The following is a 9,894-nucleotide window of genomic DNA, read 5'->3' as shown; positions in this document are numbered from 1 at the left end:
GTCCCTCTTTCTCACCCAGGAACTTTTGCTGTAGGAAACCCTTCAGCCCTGGGAAGGATGTGGGACAGCAGTGGGATGCTGGGCAGGCAAGGCAGTCCTCTCCTTCCATGCTTTCTTTCTGGAGCTGCATTAAATCTTCAGTGCCCAGAGGTGTCCGGGTGCCTCTGCCCTGAGTGCTGCCCGTGTTCACTGTGCCCAGCGAGGAGTTCAGGTGAGGAGCTGCTCAGGGTAAGGCTGGGGGCTCTCAGGCCCTCCCCACTGTGCAGGGTGCAGCCCAGACTGATGGTAAAGCCTGGACAGGACTGATACTTTTTTAGCTGGACCTGCTCCACCCCTGTCTGGAAGGGCTGGCGGTGCTGGGCAAAGTCCTGATATGGTGCCACTGCAGGGAAGTTTGGGGACACTCTCACACAGGAGAGATTCAGGAGCTTAAATGGGTGTGGGTGCTTAAATGCAACCTCCTTAACTGCCTCTTTCAGGAATAGCACGAACTGCCCCATCCCTGTGCCACGGGCTCCAGGGCAAGGCAGGAGGTGTGGTCTGTGATCAGGGAAGCCGATCACGTCCAGGAACAACTCCAGCACATGGTGCCAGGGAAGAGCTTTTATTTCTCAGCCAGCAAAGCTCCGTGGCGCCCAGCTGAAAGGCGCTGGAGCCCATGAGTCGGGGCAGGGGTGCAGAGGGCACTGCAGGGACAGTGGGCTCAGTGATGGCAGGGTTAGGACAGCATTGTTCCCTTGTCGCTGCTGGGTCAGACCCAGCCCCAGGGCTCCCTCTCAGGGCACAGAAGCCCTGCTGCCTGTGCTGTGTCTCCTTGTCAGTGCTCTAGCAGCCTTTCCCCCATGCAGGGGTAACTGGCCTTGCTCATCACTGCACTGCCCACTGCCCCCTTCTCTGGCTGCCCCAGAGGTGGCATCTGGGGGGATGTTCCCTTCCCCAGCATTTTCTCATCTGCTGCCTGCTCGCTGCTCCCTGCAGCTTACCTCTTCCAGAGCCTCTCCAGGTGTCTCATCCTCCATGTCCTCCATCTCTGGGGACCCCTCAGCTGGCTCCAGCCCCTCACTGGGAGGCCCCGGCTCTGGGGCTCTGTCTGGCTGAGACTGAGCTGCACTCCCTGTGCCAGCTTCCTCTGTCCCACTGGCTCCTTGCTCCAGCCCCTGCTCAATCCCTGCTGCCTCTGTCCCCCCTGATGCCCCACATTGCCCCACACCCAGCCTTTCCATCTCTGCTGATAGACTCTCTTCCTCTTTGTCCTCCTCCACTTTTCCCTTTGCTACCTTCTGCTCCTCTCTCTCCCCTTTTCCCTCCCTTTCTTTTTCCTTTTCCATCTCCTCTCCCTCTTGCAATTTCTCATCTTCCTCTTTTGCCCCCCTCTCTCCCTTCTCCTGCCTCTCCTCTTTTTCTTCCTTTTCTTCCACCTTCTCCACCTCCTCTTCCTCCAATTTTTCATCTTCCTCCTCTGCCCCCCTCTCTACCTTCTCCTCCATCTCCTCTTCTTCTTCCTTTTCTTCTTCCTTTTCTTCTTCCTTTTCTTCTTCCTTTTCTTCTTCCTTTTCTTCTTCCTTTTCTTCTTCCTTTTCTTCTTCCTTTTCTTCTTCCTTTTCTTCTTCCTTTTCTTCTTTCTCATCTTCCTCCTCTGTTCCCAGGCTCTCTGGCTTCGCCCCACAGGTGCCCAGCTTTATGTCTTCCCCCAGCCCTGTCTGATCCCTTGCTTCCACCTCTGCCCCTGCAGGCTGTCCCTGAGCTGCTTCTCCTTCTGGTGCCACCCCTTCACCCTCAGCCCTGGGGGTCCCTTGTTCTGCTTGGGCAGCCCCTGGTTGTTCTGTTCCTTGGGTCCCTCCATCCCGCTCCCCCTGCCCAGGGCTCTCCTGAACCCCAACCTCCCCCTGAGGTGCCCCGTCACCCGCCTCCCTGCTCTCCCTCCCCTTGCTGGCCCGCCGACCCTGGGGCGACTGGAAGAGCCCCTGGTAGCGCTTCCGATCCTCCACGTGCTTCTTCCTCATCCTCTCCCCCAGCTGCTTCAGCTCCTTCTTCACGGCAGCCGCCATGGAGGGGTCAAGGTGAGCCACGCGCATAAAGTCCTCCCGCGCCTCCCGCTCGTTCCAGACTGCAGCATGAGCCTTTGCCCGCTTGAAATAGGCCTTGGCATTGTCTGCCAGGAGAGAAGAGCCCCCAGTGGGGGTCCTGCAGCTCAGGGCCACCAGCCAAGGGAGCTGGAGAGGCCCTGGGAACCAAGGGACATGAGGCACGAGGAGCAGGGGGATGTGGGGTGAACACACCTGTAAGGGAGGGCAGGAAGACCTGGGCAACAGGGCACAGGGGGTGCAGGAATCATCATGGAAAGGGGAAAAGTGGTGTGGTGATGGTGGTGGTGGGACCTAGAGGTGCCATTGTGGGCAGGGGAAACGAGGGTCGTGGGCACTGTCACAGGCAGGGGAAACTGGGTTCTGCAGTGGATGTGGGGATCCAGGTGACATAGGTACTATCACAGGGAGAGGGGCATGGGATGAGCACTGCCACGGATGGGGCATCAGAGGACAGAGTCCCCAGGAGCAGGGGGGTGGGATGCAGGGTACAGGTACCATTGTGCTTCTGGAGAAGCTCTGTCGTGTGCTCCAGCACCTCGTAGTACTCGCCGAGCTCCAGCTGGCACTGGCAGTAGTTGAGCACCAGGGGTGTGACCAGGCTCTCCAGCTTCAGCCAGTCATCCTCCCATGGCTTCTCCTGCCCCGGGGAGAAACACTGGGTGCTTCGGGGCTGTGGCCATCCCCTCCCAGGCACCCAAGGCCCACAGGGAAGCGCTCTGAGGCACGACCCAGGCAGGGTTGTCAGGAGGCTCACCTTGGCCTGGAGGTTCCTCAGGCAGATCACAGCCTCCTGGTACTTGGCGGCCGCCTGCGCGAACTCCCTGCGGAGGACGAGGCGATTGCCCTCGCTGTGCAGCACAGGCACTGCTGCCAGCTTCTCCTCCTTGTTCATGGCCCAGGTGTCACGCTTGTACGCTGAGGGCTCCTCCACCTGCACAGGCGGGAGGAGTTGAGCTGCCTGTCCGGGCGTTCCCGCTCTGGCAGCCATCCCTCCATCCCCCTTACCCGGAACAGCTCCATGATGAAGATGAGGGGCTGTGGCGTCCGCTGCAGCTCGTCCAGGTCAGCATAGCCCGTGCTGTGGTAGTCAAACATGTTGCCCATGCCACAGCGGTGCTTCTGCCCTTCCAGGGGGTCCCGTCCCTCTGTGATCCTCCGCATGCCCCTGGAGACCAGGGCATACATGCCTGTGTGCTGCAAGGAGGGGGAGCACTCCACTCAGTGCATGGGCACAGGCTGTACTCCTTCCTCTGGGGCAGCCCCCCTGGTGACCTGTGGCTAAGTGACACCTGTGCCCCCTGTGCTTGCACCAGACAAAGCTGGAGCACCTGTGGGATGCACGGTCCTGTGCCCTGGCTCTGCAAGAAGGAGGGAAATGCGCCCCTCACTCACAATGATGTCGCACCAGAACTCTGCCACCTCCCCAATTCTCATGGAGCTGAGCAGCGTCTCCCATATCTCCAGCTTGAACATCTTGCCCACGATGATCTCCATGGGCATTCCAGCTTCCCGGCTGTCATCGATCACCGTCCGCTCAAAGTTGTCCTTCAGCGTCTGGAAGTGGAAGGTGAACTGCCCCCGAGAAAGCCCAGTGTTCAGTCCCCTTGGCAGTCCCAATGACCTGAGCTGTGGGGTCAAGCCTGCTCCCAGCAATGTGCTGGTTTGACTGGCAGCTCTCCCCCTGCAGCAGGAGGTTGTGACTGCTGCCCACTTGTCCAAAGAGAGCAGGCAGATGATGGAGCATCTTAACATCCATCTATGCTGCTCCCTATGGATCCCCCTATGGAGAGCCCAGTACAGAGGGTGCTCTTGCAGTATGCATCAGGACCTGGTGGAAACCAGAGTGATCTGCCCATACCCAGGGTCTGGGAAATCTCCCAAGAACAACCCACTGGCCCACCTCACTCCTGCTTGAGGAGGAAAGGCAGGAAAGGCAAATTTCAGCGACTCACAGGGGCTGCTGAGCTCTAATGGCACCAGGACAGAGGGAGGAGGTGTCCCAGGCCCAGTGCAAGGTAAGGCCGTGGGCAGTGTGGCGGCCTGTGCCCAAACCAGCCCTTCCTACACTCTCTTGTGAGGGATCTCGCTGTACTCCAGACCTGGAGCTCAGCTTGCAAACTGTAATGGGCAGGACTGGTGGTGTCAGACCCACTCCCTCTCCCAGGACCTTGGGGGAAAAACAAACAAAGACAATTTACCTTGCTCCCATCCTGCAACTTTGGCAGCTCCCCATGGCCTCCATGCAGAATCTTCTTTTTGACCCCTTCCACGTTCAGAAGGTAGGTTTCCTCCATGGCTGCTCCTGCCAGCCCCCAGGAGCAGCTCACAGGCACGTGCACGCGAGCACGCTCTCGCCCTTCTTGAGCTCCACGTCTTCCTCAGGCTTATCTCTCTTTCTTGGCTATCTGGACACAGCTGTCATCTCCCAGGGCTGCTGCTGACCTTTTCCTTTCCGTGCAGGGGGCAGTGCTTGGAAGCCTTCTCCCTTTCCCTTGCCCTTTGGGTTGCGAGAGGGGTGTCCCGCCGTAGCACACACTTGCTGAAGCCCCCGGTGTCCTCCGTTGCCTCCTGTAACCACCGTTCTAATCCTCTTCCCACCCTGTCAGGTTAATCTGGGATTTGCCTGCCTAGTCTGTGAGGAATTACAGAAACTCCCTGTTCAGGAGGCCCTCGTTCCTCCCCCAGAGTGATGGCGCACAGTCACTTTTGACCCAGCCCCACACAGAGCATTTTGAGGAAGGAGCCCAGCAGTGCCCCAGAGGTGCCCAGGAACAGCTCCCTGCCAGGGGCTGTGTGTAGCCAGACCCTCGAGAGACCACACAGGAACAGAGCAGAGTTGGAAATGGTACTTTATTAGAGTTTGCTTAGAGTTTCCTCAAACACAAGAACAAGCTCCTACCAGGCCACAGCCCATCGAGCCCAAGATTCAATAAGATGCAGAAACCAACACTGTGCTGTCCCAGGGAGATCAGTGAGTATTTACAGTAAATCCGGTGCTTTGGCTGCTCTCACAGGCACAGTCCAGTTCTTCAGCTCCACCAGCCAAACCCAGCACAATGGATGTGGAAGCAGCTCTGGACATGGAACCTCTAGCCCTGCCCAGCAGCACTTCTGGCAGCAGAAGTGTGTGAGTAAAGCAAAGATTTCAGCACAGCAGGTGACCACCACTTTCAGCTCTGCTCACAGTTACAAAGACCCAAGCCCACTCCTCATTTCTCCATGAGGGACTCCAGCTGCTCCTGCAGGGATGCCATCTGGGAAGAGGGAGAGAGGATTACAGTCAGGCATGGCTGGGACTCTGGGCAGCCCCAGCCTCAGCATTTCTGTGTTCCTGCAGATCTTCTACCTGTGCCAGTGGCTGCTCTGCCTGTGTGTTGCCCAGAGCTGTGCCTGGGCACCTCTGGAACAGAACTGGCACTGCCCACAGGAACTTGGGAGAAAGAACCTCCTGCCTTGGTACCTGGCTGGAACAAAGCTGCCCAGGCAGGAAATCTGCCAAGAGTCTACAGCCACTGCCTTTCTGGTACATGGATGCCAGTGGGTCTGTGTCAGCAATCCTGGCAGCTTTAGACTGCTGACTGGACATGTTTTGGCTCACTGCTCCTTCAGAAGGAAGGCTGCAGTCAACCCACTCCCTGTATCTCCTTGTGCCTCAGGAAGCTCCATGCAACCACAGGTGAGGTACAACCCCACCTGACCTGTAAAACTGGAGTTCTCAGCAGCTGATGTGGTACAGGATTGGGGAAACTTTGTCAGAGGCCAAGCGTAGAACCACGTTGTGCCCCAGTACTTCCCACTCCACTGTGGGAGCTTCCTCACCTGCTGCTTCTCTCGCTCTTCCTGTTGCTTGAACTCATCCAGGACAGCCTGGAGACGGGTCTGTAGAGACAAACATGCCAGAGCACAGTTACCAATGTGATCTCAACTGAATGGGTGCTGGCACATGTCAAGTAGTGCAGCAAGCCCCAAGCTGCACTGACACCCCCTTATCTCCTCCAGTTCCACAGACTGCTTTGCTTCCACAGGGAAATGCTGGAGTGTGTATGACCACACCATAACTATTTTTAATCCAGCATGCAAAGGCCCCAGGCTTTTCCAGGGCAGCAGCTAAATCAGTCTGCTGGATCTAACGGCAAGCCAGTGCTAAGCAGAAGACTCGAAGAGACCCCAGAAGAGCTCTCACCTTGAGGGCCAGGTTCTCCACTTTCATGATGAGATCCTCCTGGCGCTTCCTCCTGTCTTGAGTTTCCTGGAGTTTACTTTTCAGGTTGTCAATCTGTTTCTGGATCCCCATGGCTGGAAGGGAGAGTGAGCTCACACCCAGAGCAGCAGCAGAGCTGGGCAGTGCAGCCTGCCTGGCATCCCAACAATTCTGCTGTGCTCTGCCACCCACTCACCAATCTGGTTGGACCCCTCATTCTCCTGCTGCTGCCCATCAGACTCATTCAGCTTGTCCTGCAGCTGTCTCTCCAAGTCTTCCTCAGTGTCCATGATGTTCAGGTCTTCGTCGTCATGATGATCCCTCTCATCTTCATCCTCGCTGCTGCTGCTAATATCATTAAATATCTCCCGCAGTTCATCGTGTTCTAGGTGGGGGAAAAAGAGTTAAAACACAGCTGATGACCTCCCAGCACCCTCTGCCTGCCAGGGACCACATTACTTAGTAGGTGGGAAGAAAACAAGAGCCCTCCCCATTGCACCTGAGGAGCCGTGGCCTTGCTTGTGTCCCGACATCCCTGGGGAAGAGATGTCCAGGCTGGTGAGTGAACCATGGTTGTCCACTTCTTTTGTTTCATCTTCAGCAATGACTTCCCAGCCTGACAGCAGGAACAGGTGAGTCAAGGGAAAAAGAGGAACGTGGAAGATGTGGTATGATGGAAGAATGCTAAAAACTGCAGGAGATCACTGTCCCTTCAGCAAGTCTGGCCTTGTAGCTAAGGATACCCAGGATGAAACACCCCAGACTCCTTTTTTTGATGACTTCTCCTCTGCTGTTATTACAGTTCCTGCTCAGCACAACAAGAAAGATCATCATGAGGAAACAATAAGCTTTGAACATGGCAAAGATGAGGCTCCCAAAATTCAGTGCCTCTTGTGCACTTATCTCCCAGTCTCCCCCACCCACGCAGAGCTCAACCTGTCTGTCCTTTCCAGAACCCCCAGGTCACACAGTGTCCTGTCCCACTCTTGAGTTTTTTTCCCCACTGAAAGGATACGGACACTGACAGCTTCGGCATCGGTGCTCAGGAGACGCTTCACCTCTTTTTCCACATCAGGAGACTCAATATACTGGGCCAGAGAGGGGAAAGAGAACAGAGACACTGTTAAATGCCTCGTGCATATTGCTGGTGTGGGTCAAACCCAACCCTCCACCTCTGGACAGAGCCCTGTTTCAAGGCTCCCTTTTCTTAGAGTTTTCTGCTCAGCATTTGTTTATGCTCAACCAAGAAGTAATTTGTGCACCCCCCTAAAACAATCCCTCTTTTTTCTGTACAGAGTTCCTTGGTGGGTTGTGTGCTCTTGTTTTTCTGCTCATACTACTTATGAAATAAGACTGTCCATGTGTATGCAGAAAGTCCTTGAGGTGTTGATGGTCAGCTCAACTCCTTCTGATCTCACTCAAAAGATGGTTTACTTTTTCACTTTTAAATTAATCAGGAATCTTACTGCTGTGATCTCTCTCCTGTGGGCTATAAGAACATCTCAAGTAATTTGTTTCCCAAATGTCATGCAAAATCACACTCCATCCTGTTCTCAGAAACTGCAAAGGAGAGAAGAACAAGTCTTCCCAGCCTCAGGGTGCTGCATCTCCCCAACACCTTGCCTGGCTTGTGCATATGCACAGAGGCAGTCTCTGAGCTCCATCTGTTGTCACTCCCCCTGCTGAAGTGACAGCTGTACTATTTGTAGCACTGCCTGTTGGGGAAGGGAAAGGGCCAGGCAGAGAGAGAAGATTGGGAAAGCAGGAATGAGTGAAGCCTCATTTCCATGCGAGTCTCCCTTCCTTTCCTCTCTATGAGCAGGAGGAGATGTGCTATGGCAAGGCAGCCACAGGAATGAAGTCCAGCAGGAATGATGCCCCTCAGGAGCATCTTGGAAAACATGGAGGAAGCACTCAAAGAAGTGTTTAAATTTACTACCCTCCCTTCACCCTAATCTCAGGCAAGAAAACATGTGCAGGAACATTAAGAGATCCCATGTTTTCTGGACCAATAGACAGTTACAGCTCTAATGTCTCTGCCTTCCCATCCCTTGGGTATTGCATCTGCATCTGTGTGAGAAGCAACTCACCTTCTTCTTAGCTGTCTTCCGGAATCGCCTCTTCCGCACATTTTTCAGGGGAAGAGTGACTGTGACAGAGGAAACAGATTGCACGTGTCAGGCAGATGGCCCAGTGAGGGGAGTGCATGTCAGAAGGGAGGAGACCCTTCAACAGCAGAGAGAGCCCTGGAAATGGAGCAGCAGCACAGCCAGTACCTGGCAGCTGTGAGTACCCTGCACAGACGTGGGGTATTGAGGTGGAGGAGTTTGGAGGGGTTTGGCACAGTCTTTACTCACTGCCATGGTTCCATATGAATTTCTTCTCTCTGTCCTTGTCCTTCTTCTTGTTTGCCTTGGGGTCAGTGCTCACAGTCTGCTCTTCCAAAGGGGGGTAGAGATCACCATCCACGGTGCAAACAAGCATCTGGAATCCCCACAGAAACGCAAAGGTTTATCGTAAGGCAAGGACACGAGGATGTGAAGGAACAGCATCTGCCCACTGAATGTTGTGAGCCAAAGGGATTCAGGGGCACAGGGTGTGGGAAACACAGTTTCACACCCAGCTCAGCTGGACACAGCAGCAGGTAAGCTGTCACAAGGACAATCGTATTTCATGCTCCAGAAACGAGGTTTCTAAACACCAAGCGGAATGGGGAATTTTAAACTGCTAATACTGTGAGAATACAGAAATTGGCCATGTTATACTGGATGTCCAGATGCCAGAGTGTGCAAAGGTTCTCCTGGGGAGGGGAGCAAGGAATTAAGCTGTTGGGGCAGGCGAGAAGGACAGCCCATACCTGGCAAATATCCGCTGTCTTGTAGAAGGTTTTCTTGTCGATGGTTTTTAAGCTCTCGATGATGCAGGGCAGATCCACCAGCTTGGCTGCCAGTGGCACCCGGTCCACACGGACAATCCCGTGGCGCCCATCCGCTGTGGAGAGCCACGGGAACAGGTCAGTGCTGTGGCTAAACAGTCACACTGGGCAATACATCCCCAGGCACAGAAATGCCAGAGGACAACACATGCAAGTGGCACAGCTTCACCTGCGGACAGCCAGAGGAGGTTTAAGATGCCTTGGTGCTGCTCACTCACCGTGCAGCTCAATGGTGAGCCTGTCTTTCAGGTTGACATTCCCGGACTGGACCGCTCGCCGCACAGTGGAGGCATATTCCTGGCAAGGTTGGACACACTTACTTCAGGAGATGGTGTGCTTCCTCCAAGAATCCCCAAAGGCTTCTGCACAACCCACCCAGCTTTAAACACCTGCCAGCCCCACACAGAATGGCAACTGCAAGAGCCACGATGAAAACTGTGCACCCTCCTCCCAACACCACGTCAGTCCTGTGACTCTGCTGCTCCTGGTGCTCTCCATAGCCCTGGCATGACACAGTGGTGTGAGGGCCCTGACAGACACACCTGCCAGAGCAACGTAGAGCTGGGGAAGTTACAGCTCCCTGCACCAAGCCCTTGTGGTCTCAGCAGGACAGTCACAGAATCCCAGAATGGTTGGGGTTGGAAGGGACCTCTGGAGATCATCCAGTCCAA

General features: G+C 55.2%; 2 protein-coding genes across 2 annotated transcripts; both read right to left on the bottom strand.

Annotated features, from left to right (window-relative positions):
• Positions 1–137: 137 nt before the first annotated feature.
• On the bottom strand, positions 138–4,381 carry LOC103767739 (aryl-hydrocarbon-interacting protein-like 1). Its single transcript, XM_018070583.1, has 7 exons — positions 4,286–4,381; positions 3,480–3,659; positions 3,093–3,281; positions 2,842–3,018; positions 2,583–2,724; positions 1,904–2,152; positions 138–382 (listed from the first exon to the last, which is right to left on the bottom strand). Exons 1-7 carry the CDS (start codon positions 4,379–4,381, stop codon positions 138–140), a joined length of 1,278 nt encoding a protein of 425 aa, XP_017926072.1.
• Positions 4,382–4,919: 538 nt separating this feature from the next.
• On the bottom strand, positions 4,920–9,721 carry TAF7L (TATA-box binding protein associated factor 7 like). Its single transcript, XM_029959178.1, has 11 exons — positions 9,698–9,721; positions 9,442–9,520; positions 9,146–9,279; positions 8,646–8,772; positions 8,379–8,437; positions 7,304–7,376; positions 6,788–6,904; positions 6,485–6,673; positions 6,271–6,383; positions 5,907–5,966; positions 4,920–5,341 (listed from the first exon to the last, which is right to left on the bottom strand). The coding sequence occupies exons 1-11, from the start codon at positions 9,719–9,721 to the stop codon at positions 5,297–5,299; spliced, it is 1,020 nt and encodes a 339-aa protein (XP_029815038.1). The 3' UTR covers positions 4,920–5,296.
• Positions 9,722–9,894: the final 173 nt, after the last annotated feature.

Source organism: Manacus vitellinus, unplaced genomic scaffold, assembly GCF_001715985.3.
Source record: "Manacus vitellinus isolate BGI_N305 unplaced genomic scaffold, ASM171598v3 scaffold_19_pilon, whole genome shotgun sequence".
Taxonomy (NCBI): Eukaryota; Metazoa; Chordata; class Aves; order Passeriformes; family Pipridae; genus Manacus; species Manacus vitellinus.
This window is presented reverse-complemented; position numbering and strand designations above follow the sequence as displayed.